Below are 19926 nucleotides of genomic sequence, written 5' to 3' on the forward strand. Positions count from 1 at the left end.
CCGCGCGCAGACCGACCCAGAATGAGAGATGAATTCATGCGGGTCCGTCCAGCGAAGACCACTGGTACAGTACAAACGGAGGACAAGCAAGTCAGATCTGCTGGTTCGGGGAACTTCCTTCAACCAGCATGGCTATTACTATTATTCTCTCTCCTGCCACGGAGGAATATCCCCAGTCTGGCATGAGACCTGGCACAGGACCCGGTGGGTAACTGGTGACTTGCTTTGAATCCTTGCTACGAGACGGCATGGTCTACGCAGTATGTATCATTGAACTGGCGAGTTCCGCAGATTGAACCGCGTGCGATGAAAGCTTGTCTTGTTACAACTGATTCCTCTCTCTATTAGCTTCTCCCAGATGCCGCCGTGCCCAATGCTCCTCTACCTCGCCGCAATGCGACTTGGTCCAATGGCCCCCGGTCCATTGTGCCAGAGTCAGGCCACCATTGTGCGCAGCCGGAGTCGGGTAATACTCCGGACCAGCAGACTGACTCTTGACTCTAGATCGAGATGCCCTTGGAAGCTGCAGGGTTTGGCTTTTTGTGGGCGTCCACGCTGTCCGGCATCATTTCCGGGGCTCTACGGGGGCATCTGCAAGTGGTGATTTGGCTGACGGGCGGTGGTGCTGCTCGCTTGCCAACAGCGGTCTCCCGGCCCTTTCGTAGGCCTCTTGGCTCGAGCTCGCCTGGTGGATGCTGTCATCCATCAGGCTGGGGGATCAGCAGTGCGAGCCAGTCTGTTGATGATGGAGGACAAACGCAATGCTGCTCCCGTGAGACTGTAGATCGCCTCGGCCGTCTGTCTGCTGATGCTATTCTTGCTGCTTCTTGGGATCGGCGAAAGTGCACTGCCGGCAACCACTACGTTGGAGGTCTCGGAGATTGAACATGCTCTACTTGATGCAGCCCGCCTGCAGCCGTGGTCTCATGGCTTCCATTGGACGCTGCAAAAACTGGCCGAAGAGGCCATATCCTTGCACGACGGTGTGGGCCTGGGCGGCACGGCCCCGGCGCTGCTTGAGGAAGAAACCTTTGCGTGGAGTTCACTAGGTAATAGTGCTGTGTCTCGGTCGATGTATGTTGCACAAAGGCCGATATTATCTTGTATGTATTAGGTTATCCTGCAGCAGCATTACTCGTGCTGCGACGGCGGTCAACCTGATGTTGATGAGGAAGGTAAGAGCTTGAGCTGCCCGACGCATCTACTCACACCTCCTTACCTCCCCCTTTTATGTTTGTGACTGATGTTCGGTGTATTACATTCAGAAACAGTACAAACCAAATCAATTCCTCGTTTTGCCTCGAGCTACGAGAAGCAGCAGACCAATATGGCTTATACATACGGCCAAGCACCGAGACGGCTTCACATACATATATACAGGGCCGCTTAGAGATGCAGCTCAAGTCCTTCCAACCGATTCCGTCAAAGAGATGCAGCTTCCAGACAAGGACGAAGGAGCAGGGCGGGAAGACCTTTCCTGCCTGGCGATGACCGTCAATCCGGGCGGACAATCAAGAGGTCTCGAATCCACGCCCTAAGCCTCCAGATCGAAGATCCCATCGAACCCAGCCATCCAGGAACACGGACGGGAGATTGACTGATGGTGGCTCGCCGTGGCGACGAACCACGATTCTAAAAGCCCCCCCTTACAGATGAATGGACGCTGCTGAGTTGGCCGATCCCTTTCCCCCTGAACTGAGCAGACACGGCTCGTGGTCGACTCCAATGATACTTCACGCTGCATGTGGTCGGGCAAGCCACAGCTGAAAAGATGCTTCTGGAGGGATGGGCCACCGCCGGCTGTGCCTTGGGCTTGCTGCAGAGTATTCGCCGCGATAACCGGCGCTACTGTGTTACCTAGCTGCGCGGTCGAGAGCCGAGGAGGTGTGCTGGCGAAGTGTGAAGGATGCCCGTCAAGTGTACTCGTACACGGTGCCGGAGCCACGTCCTGCAGCAGTACTCGAGCAACTCCGCCTCAGCTGTCTCACTGATGGCTCCGATTGCACGTCAAGTGCGGTGGTACAATCGGGGCGGAGGTGTCACCCTGGGAGCTCCCAATTCCTCCGAGGCGGGGGCTGTGTGTCTTACTTTGCGAAACATTGTTTCCGTATGGGTACGAGCTTGGGGGTTTGAGAGTGAGTCGGCCTCCCTGTGGTTTTGGGCTCATTACTCCGCAGATGAACCTTGGGATGCGTCATTGGTCTGCACGAACCTGTGTTTATTCGTCCACTGGACGAGTCTTGTGAGTGAATGTCTGATGGACTTTACTAGTCGTAGAAGTCATGGAGATTGTTTACCTTTCCAGCTTTTGCTCTTTCAGCTTTCGGCATCCCTTCCCAGCCTCCTTTCCAGCCATGTTCTAGAGCGGCACGGAGGATGCATGTAGATACGTAATTCGACGGCCGTGTATGCGGGAAGAAAGGCTATAGCCACACGCCCCCCTTTTTTTTCAGATGCAGGTGAATCCAAGAATCTGGGTTTGATTGGGGGATTCTGGAGGATGCTATTTCTGGGGTGGCAAAGTTGGCTCTACTGTAAGGGGGACAGAGGGGCTTAGAGATGGAGAGGCTTGGATTGTATGGATCATGGATCGATGGAAGCTGAACTGTGATGATTGAAAGTGCGGACGTAGAGATATTTTAGGCTTTGGTGTGCGTGTGGTCTGCTTGTTCCGAGAAAGGTATATCTGCTTGCGTGTAATTGTCACGTTGCTGAGGCTTGATATGATCCAAGAGTGTACCATGACATGGTCGGTGAGGGGATGACATTAGGGTTGACCTCTTTGACGAAGCATATGAGGGAGTGAGAATCATGTCCTGTCTGAAGAAGGCATAAATGTGCTTTTCTTGTTCTTTTACAGAGGAGACTGGGAGACAGAGGTCGTAGAGGAATCGGCTGAAGCTCGTGCCGATGGAGGGTGTGTCTGGTGATTGCCGTGTGAGAGAGCGAAGACTACCTACCTGGCTTTCATGATGCTCTGCCTCCCTTTTTTGCGTTTGGGAAGCTGTGTTCATGAGGCATTGCGTCCTATCATTTTGCATTGCTCGGTGATGAATATCCCATATAATGAAGAGCAGATTGTCGACCAAGTACTTCCTATCCGAGATAGGAGTAATGCCAGTCCTTCAGTTGTTTTGTTCTTTGAGAAGACCAGGCTTCAAGCATAACCCTCAAGGGGGAATCCCTTGTATAAGGACATGTGTGGTACAAGACGAGATGATGTAGAAGGTTCGATTTGTGCTTTCTGTGTGTTAGTCACACGGATGCTTGGGATGATACAGGGTATAGGACGGTTGATTCTTGAGCTCTTTGACTGTTTGTCTTATTGCTTGTTTGATGAGTAGGCCTCGTCGAGATAGAAGGATGTCTCCTGTGTTATGCTGCTGCTGCGAACTTGTGGCATGAATTTTATGAGCGAAGAGGGGGAGATGTTGTAAGAGGGTTGCTGGTGAGCAACTCCGTGGACTGAAGCTGCGAGTGGGCAACACACAGGTCATGGGGAAATGCCGTTCCGAAAGAGCGCCTTGTGTTAATTGGTGGGACTTTGGCTAACCGAGTAATTGACATCTTTCTTCACGTATATCTTCATGTGGTTTATGCAAAATGAAGAGGGTGAGAAACCTAAAGGTCGAATTAGAAGGCGGGAAATAGCATTTAGCTATCGAATGGATGCATTCCTCGGCCGCGCGACCTCCAGCAATGCTTCGATATACTGCTTGACTGCCCCCCCAGCCGCAGGATATATTGCCGGACTTTGTATATACAGCTTACCTGTGACAAGGATTGGACTGGGATAGCAGCTGGGGGACGGGTCAGGAGTGTTGATGAGGGAGTTGGCACTTGGTCTGATAGATGGCGCGGGATTTGAGCTGACTCTTGGAGGTTTTGTTCCTTCTTAACTTTCTTCTCTAATTCGGGCTTGATGCACATGATAACATGAATAAGTGATGGGGGATATTGGCGGCAATGCAGAAATGACTGCAGTGTAGTCTTTATGCGTAGTACGTTGGGGCTTGTTGGAGGGTGATATGAAGGGGCTTATGGCTCCCGAGGTTGGCTGTAAAGTAATGTCAGATATGGGCACATGTTGGTTCAGTAATGAGAGCATTCCGAGAGTATTATCGATTGGCGGAGAATCCCCTCGAGATCGCTATATCCCAGGTTTGTCCTTGCTCTCACTGGATGTCTACCTTAACGTTTTTAGACTCCTCATGCAAGTCTCGACGTTGTGAGACTGCATGGAGTAGAGACAGCGATGGTTCGAGAGAAGCGAAATGACGCTTATGATTTGGCTTTATTTGTTTGGTTCGCCGTGCTGCTTACTATCCTAGATATGCCCTCGACACTCTGGCTCCTATAGACCATGCGGGTGGTGCTTGGTCATCAGACTAATGAGAGAAAAGGTTGTGCTGAATGTTACCTCCTCAGCATATCTAGTATATATTGAGTTTGCATTTTGGAGTGAAACAGATATTCTCGAATTGGATCTGACCCATAATCAACCTATACGTGGGTGTTGTTGGATTGCGACATCGACTAAAAGCCCCTTACATTTTCCCCATAACCCAGCCTTTTGCTCCATAGTGTTCGCAAGCTTTTATTGAAGACTCACCCTCTCGAAAATGCTTTCCTCACATGATCATTGCAAGCGTGATCTAGTTGGCAGCCCTTACATGATGATATAGCACACCGAAACAGCGTCGGTCCAATCCCACGCCGGAAAACCAACACCAGGCTGCAGAAAGTGGCGTTTTCGTGCGACAAGCACTGCAATAAATGCGTAAAAGAACAGTCCTTTCCTTGTTTTTATATATTGTGTTTTATAAAGGGCGCAAGGAAACAAGAGGGGTTTGTCGAGAGTTGAAATAAGTGATATGCTGGCTGATATGAAGTGAATACTGTGAATGTTCTCCCCTCTTAATGACACAAAGAGCCTCGTTTTAGTATTATTTATGCCGACTCCTGTGCTCCCACCGTGGGTGGCTTCCTTGTGAATCACAAGCACTTGCTTGAGGTACTCAAGATGGAAGAAGCCTTGGAGTTCTTCATAATTGACCTGTCTTCATCGTGGCGAGTCACGACATGTGTTTCGCTTCTGGCGGGCATCGCATCTCATCATCTCGTCTTCCGACCTTACGAGATTGATACCTACATATGGCAACTGATCTTCATATACATCGCCTCAATGGCTACCGTCTTTGCAACCTATATTCATAAAAGAGGGTATCAAGTTATTCCTGCTTCGCTCTGGACCTTTTTCATTGCGAGTGTGTACAACTGCAGCGTTATAGCAAGTATTCTCGTTTACAGAGCGCTTTTCCATCCTCTGAGACACTTCCCTGGACCGTTTTTGGCTGGACTTTCAAGGTTCTATGCAATGGGCAGAATGATACACAGTAGAAAGGGGTTTGAAGATATACAGGGGCTGCATCAGGAGTACGGGGACATTGTGCGAGTAGGTAAGTAGTGCCACGTCGCACCATCTGTGGCTCTCTACTACTACATGATCTCGACATGTATTGAATAAGTGGTTAGGGCCTCAGGAGCTATCCATCAATCGTCTCTCTGTAATCAGAGCCATATATGGCGCTCATGCGCAAACGACTAGACCGCCTTGGTACGCGCAAATGTCGAGGCATGCCGCAAAGTCTTCTCTGGTAAATACAAGAGATGTGGCGATGCATAAGATGAGGAAGAAGGTCTGGGAGAGGGCTCTGGGATCTCGAGGTATGGCCTACCTTTGCCATAGTTTGCGCACATGTTTCTGCAAGCTGCGTATTGTTGTTGTGATGCTGACGAGCAGTTCGGGAAAGCTCTGGAATTGTATGAACCTCGCGTTCAGGCCAAGGTGGAACTCTTAATGTCCAACATTGCAGCCGCGGAGAGCAGTCCAATTAACGTGACAAAGTATTTTATGTACTTTAGCTTCGATGTCATGGCAGACGTAGGCAAGTGAAGAACTGATTTGATCAAGACTGGGGTAGTCTACTCAGCTGGCTAAGACGCAGTTCATAGGGTTCTCGAAAGACTTTCGCATGCTCGAGTCGACGAGCTATCATCCCGCCATCAAAGGCATTCATAGGACCATGTCGCTTATCGGGATCCTGAGTACCGTCCCGTGGCTTATTTACATGATTGGGTCAATACCAGGATTGACGACGTACAATCTCTTTTCGAGGTGGTGCCGTGATGAAGTCAACGAGAAGCGCAAGGTGAGTATTTGCCCTCTTCTTGACTTGAAAGACCTGATGATTGACTAGTTGAACACTTTGAGACACTCATTATGAATACCGTGAAAGAACCGCAGGATATCATGTCATGGCTCTTGAAAGCACCTCCTAGCAAGAAGGCTGTTGAAGAAGACGCTCGGCTTCTATTGATAGCCGGCAGGTATGTCACGAGTCACTCACACCTTTATAATGGATGCTGACTGTCTGGCTCCCCAATACACCACAGTGACACATCGGCTGGTGTCTTGACAAATGCGTGAGTCTTTCAGACTTGTTCTCCTGAGCTTTACTCATGTTTGCTACATCGTATAGTCTCTATCTCCTAGCAAGCAATCCCCACTGTTACCGAATGCTACAGGCAAAAGTCCAGGAACAGTTCCCGGGAGGAATCTCGCAGTGGACATACGAAGCAGCAAAAGCAATCCCCTACGTAGACCACGTCATCCACGAGACAATGCGTCTGAGACCCATCGTCCCAGGCGGAATGCCCCGAACAGTTCCTCCACAAGGCATCTTTATTGACGGCCAATCCATCCCAGGAGGAACAATCGCTACAGTTCCGACTTACACGATTCAGCGCGACGAGCGATACTGGGAAGACCCGCTTGTGTTTAAGCCGGAGAGGTGGGAGGGCTGTGCGACGGATGGAGGGGCTTGGATGGCGTTTAACAGAGGGCCGTGGGCGTGTCCGGGGAGGCATTTGGCGATGATGGAGATGAGGATGGTGTTGAGTCGGATTGCGTTGCAGTTTGATGTTGGGTTTGCGTTGGGGAAAGGAGAAGGGTTTGAGAGGGATACGGTGGACAATGTTTCGATGACGCTGCCCGAGTTAAACATTCTGTTTACTCTTAGGTAGATATATATTCCCGAGGAGTGAAGGTAAGGTAGGTAGATATATGGAAGACTTTAGTGGTATACACTCTTTTGGGATTCGACAATGTCCATGGGATGCATTTCAATCATCCTCCCTCCTAGATCGATGCTTGGAGTAACGACAGTCTACAAATGCGTAAGATCACGTCCAGCCAGCCATTGTCTGGCACTTGAGTATGCTTATCTTTAAGAGGTTGTAAAACATCAACGCAATTGATGCAATGAAGGATAGAGAAACTATTCAACGATTTAAACAAAGTTAATGCTCAATCTGACTGGACTTGCATTCATCTTCTGGTGCTCGTGTTAGCTGGACATAGTACGCCCAGCTTGTTGGAATCATGTCTAATCTACCTACGTGTGTATACATACATATATACATGTAACACAAGTGAGCTTTGGGCCTCGATTTAGGCATTGTCGCATGATCCTCGTTGCCGGTCTGTCCAACACCAGCAATTATGCCTTGAGCTTGATGATATCGTGTGGATACCTATCATCGCGGCTATGCTTTTGCGATGATTGGTTTGACCCCTGCAAGCTGTACTCTTTGGAGCCGCAACTGTGCCCGTTGTAGAAATCGCCCTGTATAGTCCAGAGATCTCATGTCGGGTACCTGTATTTCCCATTAAGCCTCGTCCTACCGCCATCAAGAGCGCAAAAAGAGAAAAAAAAAAAGCAAATGGAAATGGCCGGCCTACCAGCACATCTCACCGAGGGAATACCCACGGCTGATATGAGCTATGAGAAACGCCTGTTCGTCTTCACCCAAGGCGCCGGCAAACGTGAGCCCTACTTTGCTGCATTTCGGGGCTTGCACCGGCTCAACATTGTCCGGCTGCAGATGGAGCTTGCGCAGTTGAGCAAGGAGGTTAACGAGGCGCAAGAGCTTCCGAAAGCCAAGAATGAAGAGTTGACAAGGCTCCTGCATGCCTACAGTAAGGACATAACAGGGACAATGAATTCAGACCAACCGCGAGCTAAACTAGAGATATGTTGTTGAGCATCTCCAGCCAATGCCATCCGCGACTATGAGTACCTGAGCGGACTGGTGCCAGCCACGGCCTACCAGGCTCAGAACCAACGTCTCGACATTGAGCAGGGCTTCATCGAGGTGGGAGACGTGTCTGACGACCCCGGGGCTTATCGTCGACTTCCCGACAGGTCAATCCTGGCCAGCGATCCGCTCCGCGACGTCTTGAAGGCCGTCCTGCCCAAGAACCTCACTTACACCAAGCGCGAGATACACCGCCACACATCCGAGTACCTCAAGGGCCTGCCACCCACGGAAGTCTCGCCGTTTGTGGACAGGATGGCGAGGTTCATCGTTGCGTTTATAGGCGGTGCTGCGCTTCTTGTGCCGATGCTGATTATGAGGCTGCCTCGCGCTACACTGGCCAAGAGCTTGGTCACCGTGTCTGTTGCCGTCTTGCTGTTTGCTGCTTTCTTGTCTGTGTTTATGAGGGCGTCGAACACAGAGACGATGATTTCGACGGCGACATATGCGGCTGTCTTGGTTGTGTTTGTGGGAACGACTTCATGATATAGGTCAACTGGAAATTGATAGACATTGGATACAATACAACTTCGGTAATTGGCACTCGTTGAACTTGGCAGGGAAGTAGAGTAGAGCAAGGCATGGAGTTGACATGGTCAATGACTAGGATGAAGGGTACCTATGTTGCTTATATTTGTTCGCTTGGGCGTGCAAGGTGACATTGCATAAGTGCCTTGGTAGGTGAGGTAGGTAAGGTAATTAACCTACTAGTAACCTACTTCCACGACCCGAAGGCTCTTCATGAAACAAATTCGAGGCAGTCAACAAATCCAAGGTAGAGATTAGTTGTTGTTTAGTAAAGAAAGTGACTATCCAGGACCCTGACTCGGCTATTCACCACGCCAGATTGGCACACGCAGAGCCAAAAGCTGTTTGAACCCTTCTTAGTAGGATTAAGAAGAGCTGATACGAGACTGAAAAGGCCAGCGGGAGACCAGGGTAGAGTAGGATCGCTTTATGGTGTAGTTTTTATACCTTGATGATATTCTTTTGCTGGTATGCTGGATAGCCACTCTGTTGCTTAAGGTACCATTCTTACATAACACTCGATAAAGCCCGAAAAGTGCGAATAGTGCAAGTAATATTAAGCCAACGTCCGATAGAGTTGTCGAGGACGAGATTGGGTGAAGGCTTTCTCTATGTATATACATAGAAGGCATCGCTCTGCAATCACCACCAGCAGCCACTCATCCACTAGGGGAATCTTCAACACAGTCATCTCAACCAACTATTATTACTCCGACAAATCTCCTTGAATTCCCCATTCCACGGGCAATAATAACCCAGACTTGCTAGAATGGCGAAATAACCATCTCCAAGATGCTTAACGCCCGCTAAGCCTACCCTGGAAACCACCCCGATTTTTCCAGTGTCAGAAACAGACGTCATTCGATTCTGGACGATTCATGGCAAGTGGGCAGGTGGGGAAGGAGGGGTTGGAGGGGTCACGGATGGACTTGCCTGCTCTGGCCCAAAAGCCTCAGTGCGGCCAGAGTTGCCAATCCTGAGCAATTGGCCTCGTATTCTTCAACTTAGAAGTGCCATTGAGACCTGGAGTCTTTACTTGTCTGTCACTGTTTAGAAGGCACCTGTTCACGATGATGGCAAAGGGGAAGAGTATGAATTAATAATGGCAATTGGGGTGGCGGAATGTTAAAAAATTATTAAAAGAGGCTATAAGTCGAAAAGATATAAATACACTTCCGTCTGCTTTGCTCCTTCCCAAGTTTGAAGCCGTCTCTAAATCAATCTCTCGTCCACTCTCTCTCTCTCTCTTTCGTCTCTTCTCTCTGTCTAACATCATCACCACCTCCTCATCAACAGCATCATCACTATCATGGCCAGCAAGACTTTCAACGTCGGCATCGTTGGCTACGGGTAAGTCGCACAGCCTCAATTGACTCTACTTCTTCTTCACCCGTCAAACCAACACACAACAAAACTGACAACACAACAAACAGCCTCTCCGCCAAAGTCTTCCACATCCCCTTCGTCACCTCCACCGCCGGCCTCAAGCTGCACGCCATCGTCCAGCGCTCGCCCAAGCCCAGCGACTCCGCGCCCGCCGACCACCCGGACCTCAAGCACTACACCTCGTCCGACGACCTCATCGCCGACGCCGACGTCGACGTCATCATCGTCACCACGCCGCCCGACAACCACTTTGACCTGACCAAGAAGGCCCTCGAGGCCGGCAAGCACGTCCTGACCGAGAAGCCCTTTGTGCCCACCGCCGCCGAGGCCCAGAAGCTCGCCGACATTGCCAAGCAGGCCGGCCGCCTCATCTGCGTGTACCAGAACCGCCGCTGGGACGCCGACTTCCTGCTCGCCAAGCACCTCATCGCCAAGGGCGCCCTCGGCCGCGTCCTCGAGTTCAACACCCACTTCGACCGCTACCGCGCCGACGCCCCCGCCAACTGGAAGGGCCAGCTCGGCATCTCAAAGGGCGGCAGCGCCCTCTTCGACCTCGGCACCCACCTCATCGACCAGGCCTACGTCCTCTTCGGCCTGCCCCAGTCCGTCCACGGCCGCCTGCTCAACCAGCGCGAGGGCCGCCCCGAGTTCGAGACCCCCGACGCCGTCGTCGCACAGCTCACCTACCCCAACGGCCTGCTCGTCAACGTCAACATCAGTGCCCTTAGCGCAGAGGTCGACCAGCTGCGCTACTGGATCCGCGGCACAAAGGGCAGCTTCCGCAAGGTCCACCTCGACCCCCAGGAGGACTTTTTGCGCGCCGGCGGCAAGCCCACTGACGCCGGATACGGCATCGAGAGCACCGATAAGAGCAGCCTGACGGCCGTCGACGAGGCCACCGGCAAGGCCAGCCGCGTGCCCGTGCCCGAGCTCGAGCCCGAGACGTACCGCGCTTTCTACGCCCAGTTTGCAAAGGCCCTGCAGAGCGGCAAGGCCGAGGATGTGCCCGTCAAGGCCGAGGAGGCCAGGGACGTGTTGAGGATTATCGAGGCTGTTTTGGAGAGTGCAAAGACGGGCAAGGACGTTGTTCTTGCTTAAAAGGGGAGTGATGTAAAAGCATGAGCTTGGATGTACATTTGTTTTGTATATATGAAAATACCAGCTTCGCAGAGAAGCAGCAATCTGTCAATGAATTAACGTCAACTTTACGTACACGTCCGTCAACGGCCAGTGACCATATATACATTCCATCACAATCAAATGACACACGACATGAAATTAAGTAAAGAAAAAAAGTCATAATTCTATACACGCCATCGCTATGCGCGAGTGATGTCCCGTCCTATCCTATCCTATCCTAGTAATATCCAAAACCCAAGTATTATCCATCCATCCAACAGACACAAGGCCAGAGAAGGGAAAATCCAGAGAAAGAAAAAGTAAAGAGAAAAATGGCGGAAAATTTGGCCAAAAGAAGCTCAATACACCATGATCCCCTCCTTACATGAGCAAAACAGCACACACCACAGCCGCCAACGCCGTCACCAGCGTCGCCCCGCCGGCTGATTTCGCGCCCAAGCTCTCAATCTCAATGGGCGTGCTGAAGAAGGTCGGGTCGTACTCGCCCGGCGCCTGCTCCGCGAGCGTGCCGTTCCAGCAGTACTGCTGGAAGCACTTGCTGCAGGCGTCCGGCACCGGGGTCCGGGTGCGCTCGAAGCTGCGCGCGAGCATGGCGCAGCCCACGCACACGGGCCAGTTGGCGTCGCGCGTCGAGTTGCCCTGCGTGACCACGTCCCAGCCGTTGGTGACAATGGCGTCGCGCTCGTCCAGCTCCGTCGACATCTGGAAGGTCGAGATGTTGGAGTGGAACTGGTAGGGGTAGTTGGGCAGGTAGACAATCAGCGGCGACTCGCCCGTCACGTTGGTCGAGTTGCAGCCGAAGAAGACGGGCTTGGTGTTGAAGCCGAGATTGAGGAACGTGTTCTTGCCGGGCACGTAGGGAAAGCCCGTGCCGTTGGAGATTTTGTCAATGGCTCGCTCGTAGGTGGCAATGATGGACGCGCCGTCCGGCCAGCCGTTGTCGGTGTCGGCCGACGAGTCGACGGAGAAGACGACGTCTACCTTGCGCGCTTGCAAGATGTGTGGATGGTACGGGACGTTTTGCAGATCCTCGCCGCCGTCCACCAGCGTCAGCCGCTCACTGCCGGCGCCAGGGTTGTTCTTTGGGTTCCAGCCCCTGAAGGGGTTGGGCGTCCAGTCGGCAATGTCGTTGTTTTCGTTGCCGAGCACCGTCAGAACGCCTGCCAGGATCTTGACGACAAAGTCGGGAACTCCCTTGGGCACATACTGGCTTCGGTCGTCCCGGAGGTACAGCACGATCTGATTGAAGAGGGAGCTGGACGTGCCCATGATGTAGCCAACATTGTCGAAGCCAACCATGCAGGACTCATTCTTGGGCAGAGAGCCGTTGATGAACCTGGACCCGGCGTACTTGAGCGGCACGTAGCCATTGACCGTTGGGTCGGACGAGCCCATCTCCCAGGGGTTGATGTCGAACACGGTCGAGTTGTTGGAGATGATGGTTTGGCCCGGTGCACGGCCATCAGCGACCAGAAAAGGGAGAGGCGTTCTCGCGCTCTTGAAGTCAGGGTCGTCGGCAATGGACGAGAATGTGAAGCCGGGGCCGCCGTTGGTGGCATTGACGAGCTGGTACGAAAGCATGCGGCCCCAGTAATCCGTGATGGAGCGGTCGTAGCCGGCCTTGTCCTTGGCGTCGACGTCGTCAAAGATGTCGTTGTAGTAGCTAAGCAAGCTGTACTGCTCAGGGCCTGAGATGAATATTAGTGTCTGTGTTTTGGCTGCTCTCATGTGCTCGTGACCTACCTTCGAGAATGGAATTTTGTGTCTGCCAGATGGTGCCCGAGTTGAGAGCACCCTGGACGGTGGTGAAGTTGTTAGTGAAGATGCTGCCAACCAGCCAGCCACCCCCGGACAGGCCGGAGAGGTAGGTTGCACTCTGGAGCAGACCACCGAGGTTGCCTGTGTCGTTGCTCCCAGGCGATCGAGAGTCCCATGCAGCAATGGCTCCCGCTCCGTTCAACATGGCACGGTAACCGCCTCCCGAGACTGCGAGGCCGATGTTGGGCAGAGCCTTTGGGTCCTTTTCGACATTGGACAGGTACCTGTCGCTGTTGAAGCCTGGGATGGCAACACGCTTCAGAAAATCGCGGATGGGCTCAACTGTGGCATTGCGTCTCCGGGGCAGCCACTCTTTCTCCTGAGGACTGAGATCTGAACCGATGCGGATTTCGGGACGATCGCTGGGGCAATCGACGGCAGAGGGAGCATAGCCCTTGGGCGACTGATCGGTGGCTCGGCCCTCGAGTGACCGGGGGAACTCCTGGAGATCGCGGTAGCGAATGTCTTGGGGAGGAACTGAAGCAAAGTGTTAGTCTGGGTTCTCACGTATGCCAGTGCGAAGCCTCGACGCCTTTAAAGAGGTCGTGGGAGAACGTCGTGGTGAATGGTCTCGGATTGTCAACTGTTGAGAAATGATTTCACCAGTAGATCCTCACAATCCGTATCCTTGATCTTCACTCCTCAACGCCATCGTGACAGTGATTCGAAATGGATCCGTACCTGCTGAAGCCCCGGCCGGTGCCAGAACAGCCGCCGCAGCGAGCAGAGCCGCAAGCTGGCGGCTCATCGCTAACGTCGAGAGCAAGATTTTAGTGAGCTAGGATGCGATGGAGCTGAGGCCCGAGATGCCAAATCAAAGGTCACCAAAAAATTGAAAATGAAGTGTGAGCCACAAAACAAGCTAAGATACACAAGAGAAAGACTGTGATGGGAGGGGACACAGCAGCTCGTTTGACGACACGAGGGTATTTAAGAGGATCAGGAAGGATGGCGATAAAAAGCAAAGCAATAATGGAACAAGATGAGAAATATCAGCTCAGACCGTCCTGTGGCATGAACGCCGGCAGCGAGCAACACCGGACGAGTTGGTCAAAGAGCAAAGAGGGAACTGCGGAGATTTATTTGCCTGTGAGACCCGAGACACGAAAGAAGGGTATTCTTAGCACAACTCTCTTCTGACCTGCGGGTGGCTTAGTCGACGTTCATGGCCCTCCACAGCTGCATGCTAGTCGCCCTCCGCTAGATCATCTCACTTTTTGGAAACACCCTCCGTGCATCGAGCGGATCCGACAGCAAGGCGACCACACAAGCAGATCCGCGCCAAGGACCGAGCGTGGTGACATGGGCCACGGCACAGCCAAGAGGCGGTAGGCGTATGTAGTAGGTGAGTGCCGTGTGCCAGCCTCACCAGGTCGAGTTCATGGAGTCGAAAACGGGCGGTTGTGGGCATTTGTGAGCCCAGAGCACAGGTCCGAGATGGCGCTTATTCCCCGTCACTGTCCGGCGCCATCATGTCTTTGTCTGTCTTCTTTGTCCAGAGCCCAGGAAGAGCAAACACAACTTCAGGCAGGGGAAATTAGGACGCGGGCGAGCCACCACCAATGGCACGCAGTCAAATTGGAGACGCCCGCCAGCCGCCAATGGAACCGCCATACCAAGAGTGTGCCAAGGGAACCAGCCACTTCACCTCGTCTTGGCGGCCTGCACACTGTGACGCCGTGACAGAACTGAGACCCGCGGGAGAAGGCATGTGGTGCCCAGAGGAGCGAGGCGGAGCCGTGGGAGCACTGAGTCCAAAGGGCCACTGTAACACTGTAGCACACTGGGTGGGAGCCAGCATCCATCGCTGCGTATTCGCTCGGTCAGGCGTTATTCCCATTTTCTGCCCGTTTGCCCTGGGATAGTAGTAGTAATTCCTCACAGCAGATGCTGCGCTTGGCCCGAAACGACAGGGCTTGACGGCGTCTTGATGTCCTGCGTCGATTTTAACTCTTCCCGATGGCTTGTTAGCGTCCATGGTTTCAGTGTCCCTCGGTGTGCCTGAGCGTGTTGCACCATGCAGCTATGCTTCAATGCCAGCAGCCAACCGGGCAACACCGTTAAGCCACGCCGTGCAGCGCACGATCTGCATGAGAGGGAGCGAACAGGAGGCAGGGCTGGTGTTGGACAAGAGCCAAAGGCGGCAACGCGCTGCACTGTGTGTTGGAGACGCACCGATCCACGGGTCAGCAGTGAGAAACAGAGCCCAAGAGGCCCCCTGTATGAAACCCTGTGAGCAGAGCTGGCGTTTCACGCCTTCGGCCCGTGTGAAATGCCAGAAGAGGCATGCAAAATCCCTGCAGGGCCGGAGACAGCATGTGGAATCTCGTGGGCTGAGGCACCACTTTTTGGCCCAGGCGCTGTCGCCCGTTTGCTGCCCAAGAGGGTCGCCGATTCGAGCTTTGACATGTCGATTCGCGAACCGGGCCTTTTGGACAGATTGGGGGACAAGATTCGATGCGTAAGAGGATGATGCATGAGGCCGGAATGGAGGAAGAGTCGAGTAGTACTATGAAGGGGAAAAGAGAAGTTGGAAGGGAAGGAATCGTGTAGTACATGCTTCTCTGTACCTCTTCCACCGCCTTCGGGACATCTGTTTCTCCCTCCCTCAACTGCCGGTCTCCCTCTCTCTACCTTACCTCTTTACCTTGTCCCAACTTGAACCCAAAACACAATGACTTCCATCAAACTCCTTCAATGTCTCTCTTCTGGCTCTGTTAGCCACGCGCCAATCCCCAATTCCCACCACTTGCATCGCGTGCCCGACTGAGGCTGAGCTGGCAAATGAACAGCAAGGACAACCACACCGCCCGCCAAGGACTCGGCTGACTACATGGGCTTCTGTGGTGCTGCTAGTGCTTCGTTCTTTGACTAAGAGTCGCGCAAAAGATGCTGCCAAGCTCTCTGCTCGACTGTGCCCAAACTGTGCTCAGCTCTGCTCTGATCTGCGCTGATCTGCTGTCTCTCGCCCATCCATCGCCCTCTGCTGTTGCTGCCTCTCGACTCAGCGGATGCCCCGGACCACGGCGCCAGCTCCAGCGTCCACCGCAAGCTAACGTGATAACCTCTCTTCAGGTTCCTGGAATTCCGTCATCGATTCTCGACTAATATCGAGTCGCAGCGCTAATCCTTTGCAACAGGCCTCTCCGCCAAGCTAACGCCAGGCGGCCTTGCGCCCTGCCGAGCTTGCCGAGCCCAGCCCAGCCAAGCCCCATGCGCCTTGTCCTCAACCCCTGGTCCGCCGGTGGACCAACCAGAGGCTGGACGTCAAACGGACTCGGAATGTTGTCTGTAGCCCTAGGTCGGGGATATCGGCGTCTTGCCGACCGATTATGTTCTTGACTACCTATGAATCATGCAGAACAGATGCCATGTTCATCATAAAGGATTTCGGTCATGCGTGAGACGACGATTTGGACATTCACTCAGGAACAGAATTTCGATGGTCACATCACCAACAGAATGAAACAGATGCCCCTGGCTGTTCGTGCCGGCTAGCTCCACGTTTGACATCTCACGTACTGAAGTCCGTGCAAACTCACCACCGAAAGAAGGGAATAGGCGCCTGTGCTGGGTGATTGGACAAGGAATGCCGTTCTGCAGACTGCCGCTTGTCATATCTGGTCCGCAGCAGTCTAATCTCCCGTGCGTTTGTGTTGGTGGGTGCTTACGGTAAGCTGTTTGAGGCCTCCAGATAAACAAACCGCATGTCGGCCAAAGCTTCCAGAGATTCGAGATGCGATGCTTTTACCCCCCTATGTGACACGAAGTTTATATTCGACGGGAAATAACCAAGTTGAACTCGTGATCGTACTTAATGGAGGAGCGAGAGATATGGGGCGGTTTATATGCCCCTTTCCGATCTATATACGGGTTGAAGAATTATGGACAGCTCTCTTGGAGGCCTTATTGATTCTTCATTCGGTCATGAGATAGGCTGGAGATGAAAGAGCTTGAGGCTTCAAGGCCCGCCGTTCTCGACACTCCCTAGAATATCATCGCGAGGACAATCGCCCCATATGCGCCATGGTATGCTTCAGCATATGCTTTCAGTTACCTAGTCATTTCTTTCTTGACAGAAGAGTCTCTATGTATTGTTTGCTGCTCCCGTCATTGGTGTCTCTTTGATACCTCTTCTCTGTTACTTGGCTGCTTTCTGAAATCGAGGCCTCGCATTCGACAACCCCATGATCCTGATTGAATCGATATCGAAGTACAAGGCCGTTTGATCATCTTCAAACGAAGGTCATTTAAGTCAAGCCTGCCTAGCAGACGGCAATTCAAGCAAACTGGTCTCTTTTCAAGAGGAGCAACTCAATTTCTCTAGGCCGCCCCAGAAGCTCTGGGTGTATATATACTCGCTGTATTTCATCCCCACACCAAAGCTCAATATCGGAAGCTAGGTAGGTGCTTCAATGAGTTAGATGTCCAATCTGCTACTGTTATATCTCCTCAGATAAGTTACACCTATACTTAGAGCTACCTCTTCCGGTCGTGAAGAAGTCTTGTACGCGTTCAGGAATCTTGATTGACCCGTCCAGTGGTAATCATGCGACCTTTCTACTTTACCAGTACATAGGTATCTAGACAGGCGGCAGCAACAGTGCTGTTGATTTACAGAGACGACAGATCCTGCTAGAACCATTCCAATACGCGGCCGCTGTGCCTGAAGCAGAACTACAACCTTCCAGGCTCACACCTACAGAAGCCTCATCCATTTAGTGACGGGAAACTCTGTCCATATACAAATATATACGTAGCCATACAAAACTAGCACATCAAGGGCAAGCATGTATCACAGAATCGACTTCCAAAACAATGCATTATTCGATACAGCTACACTTTTTTACATTCATGATATAGGTAAGTAATGCAAAGTTGTGGAAACAGAAAAGGTAAGCTAAAGTGCCTGTTCGATTAGTTCTGCTTTCCCAACGGGGACAACATCAAAGTAAGGCCATCTACGAAGCCTCGACAACCTGGAAATGATGTATAAAGAAAAGAGAATCCTAAGCCTCGGACCAAACAAAGTGCCTTGCCTTTCTTTCGTTCAAAGCCAGGAAAGCAACGCTATATCCGTCCAAGTAGGAAAGTATGTGCGTCAGAATCTCATGTTACTGTGTTCCCTTACTACAGTCTGTTGAGTACGTCTGAGCAGAGGCAGGTAGCCTAGGTTAGAAGCCTCCCGATTACGCGCCAGGGGGAGGAGGAGGAGGCGGCTGATCGCTCGGAGGAGGAGGAGGAGCCTCTCCAGATGGCGGGGGCGGAGGAGGCACCGCTCCAGCATACTGCTGAATGAGAGCATTCAGAGGGCCCAAACCTGGCGGAGCAGCGAGACCAGCACCGACCTGGGGCAGACCCGGAGGCGCGCCCATGCCTGGTGCAGCGCCATAGGCACCATAGGCGGCGTAGTTGGGGTACGCACCCATTCCAGGGGCGGCCTGGTGCGGCGGCGCTGCCTGGTGTGCCTGCTGGTGCCACGGGGCCGGTCCTCCAGACGAAGAAGAGCCGTAGTTGTTGTGTCCATAGTAGTTGTTCTCGCCGGCGCCGTGTCCGTTGCCGTTGGTGTTATCATGGCCGCGGTTGCGATCACGAGCCCAGGGAGCCGCAGAACCTCCGCCACTACCTCCGTCGTTAGAGTCTTGGTTGCGGGATCTCCATGGCGCGGGCCCGCCGGTAGGTCCTCGTTGCCATGGCTTCGCATCGCTGTTGCCGTTGTAGTTGTTGCTGCTGCTGGGACCGGCCTCGATCTGAGCCGGAGCGGCTCCGCCGCCGCCGAGTTCCTGCATGAGTTGCTGTGGAGTGGTGTTAGTACCAATGGAACCAAGATCAATCGATGAACCAAGCGCTCAGAGCAGTTACGTACCTCCATCTCGCGATCGACGGCATCGCCACCCCCGATCCTACCTGCGGGTCGGCCGCCTGCGTCGTTACGCCAGTTGGCACCCCTCTGGCGGTCGGGACAATCTCTGGCCATGTGGCCGGCATTACCACAAACTCGGCAAATGATGCTGGCGGTGTAGTTTTGCCTTTCGGGGCAGTCGTATTTGCGATGGCCAATCTTACCGCAGTTCTGACAAGCCTGGTTTTCGTCGTCTCGGAGAGTTCCGTTGAGCGCGGCGAGTTCTCGGAGCTGGTTACGCTTGAGCTCGTTCTGGCCTTCGGGAATCGAAGCTGCCTGAAGCGGGCGTCAGTATCAGAGGAGATCAAAGGTAATTACTGACTCCGATGGTTGGGGCTTAGAGAGAGCGAGGTAACTCACAGTTTCAATGACGTTGTGGATGAGCTGCTTCGCCTTGTTGACCTTTTCTTCGGTATCTGCCATGATCAAACAGTGAAGGTCTTCCTCCTGGTTGCTGGAGTGAGCTGCATCAGAACGACCCTTGCCCTCTTTCACGGAGCCCTTGCCACGAATGGCAATCTTGGCTCCAGAGTCATTCTCCATCTTCTTCAGTGTGTTACCACGGGGTCCGATAAGTAAGCCAACTTTGGGGGAGAGCTATGTGTTAGTATAACGAACTTTTCAGGGAGCAAAAATCGGAGGCTTTAGGATTAGACAGGCACAATCAATCGACGGAAGAAGCCAGAGCCCCTCAAGACACCGCATATCGGCGTGATGAAGAGGGTCCGGCCATACTCCAAGATGAAAGAAAGAAAGGGGGAGTTAGTGGTTAGGGTTGAAGGGTTAGCAATCATACTGAAGTTAATCTCCGGATAGTCGTTGACAGGCACGTAGACCTTCTCCTGGGTCTTTGTGGGCCTGCGGTAATCCTGTGGCGGATGGTAGTTAGGAATGGTCTTCATGGCCTTTTCGACCAGCTTGTGGCGTTCATCTTCGAGGCGCTTGCGATAGCGGTATTCTCGTGTGTTGATACGTCGACCATGGTTGTCGTA

The 19926-nt window shown here is 52.7% G+C and overlaps 5 protein-coding genes across 5 annotated transcripts; 4 read left to right on the plus strand and 1 right to left on the minus strand.

The window, feature by feature from the left end:
• Positions 1-510: 510 nt before the first annotated feature.
• On the plus strand, positions 511-1390 carry TRIREDRAFT_112508 (uncharacterized protein; the record flags this gene model as incomplete). The annotated part of the gene is made up of 4 exons (XM_006969787.1): positions 511-871; positions 906-985; positions 1115-1175; positions 1272-1390. The coding sequence occupies 4 exons, from the start codon at positions 511-513 to the stop codon at positions 1388-1390; spliced, it is 621 nt and encodes a 206-aa protein (XP_006969849.1).
• Positions 1391-5534: 4144 nt separating this feature from the next.
• Positions 5535-7086, plus strand: TRIREDRAFT_70842 (uncharacterized protein; the record flags this gene model as incomplete). The annotated part of the gene is made up of 5 exons (XM_006969788.1): positions 5535-5727; positions 5814-5944; positions 6009-6212; positions 6275-6401; positions 6515-7086. Coding segments are annotated over 5 exons (1227 nt in total), but the record flags the coding sequence as incomplete, so codon positions are not given.
• Positions 7087-8115: 1029 nt separating this feature from the next.
• TRIREDRAFT_70838 (uncharacterized protein) lies at positions 8116-8646 on the plus strand (the record flags this gene model as incomplete). The annotated part of the gene is made up of 2 exons (XM_006969789.1): positions 8116-8519; positions 8568-8646. Coding segments are annotated over 2 exons (483 nt in total), but the record flags the coding sequence as incomplete, so codon positions are not given.
• Positions 8647-9997: 1351 nt separating this feature from the next.
• Positions 9998-11203, plus strand: TRIREDRAFT_82591 (uncharacterized protein; the record flags this gene model as incomplete). The annotated part of the gene is made up of 2 exons (XM_006969790.1): positions 9998-10038; positions 10122-11203. The coding sequence occupies 2 exons, from the start codon at positions 9998-10000 to the stop codon at positions 11170-11172; spliced, it is 1092 nt and encodes a 363-aa protein (XP_006969852.1). The 3' UTR covers positions 11173-11203.
• Positions 11204-11288: 85 nt separating this feature from the next.
• Positions 11289-14054, minus strand: TRIREDRAFT_124256 (phospholipase-like protein). Its single transcript, XM_006969797.1, has 3 exons — positions 13714-14054; positions 12958-13509; positions 11289-12902 (listed from the first exon to the last, which is right to left on the minus strand). The coding sequence occupies exons 1-3, from the start codon at positions 13778-13780 to the stop codon at positions 11575-11577; spliced, it is 1947 nt and encodes a 648-aa protein (XP_006969859.1). The 5' UTR covers positions 13781-14054; the 3' UTR covers positions 11289-11574.
• Between the last annotated feature and the right edge of the window lie 5872 nt (positions 14055-19926).

This window comes from Trichoderma reesei (genome assembly GCF_000167675.1).
Source record: "Trichoderma reesei QM6a unplaced genomic scaffold TRIREscaffold_42, whole genome shotgun sequence".
NCBI classification, from domain to species: Eukaryota; Fungi; Ascomycota; class Sordariomycetes; order Hypocreales; family Hypocreaceae; genus Trichoderma; species Trichoderma reesei.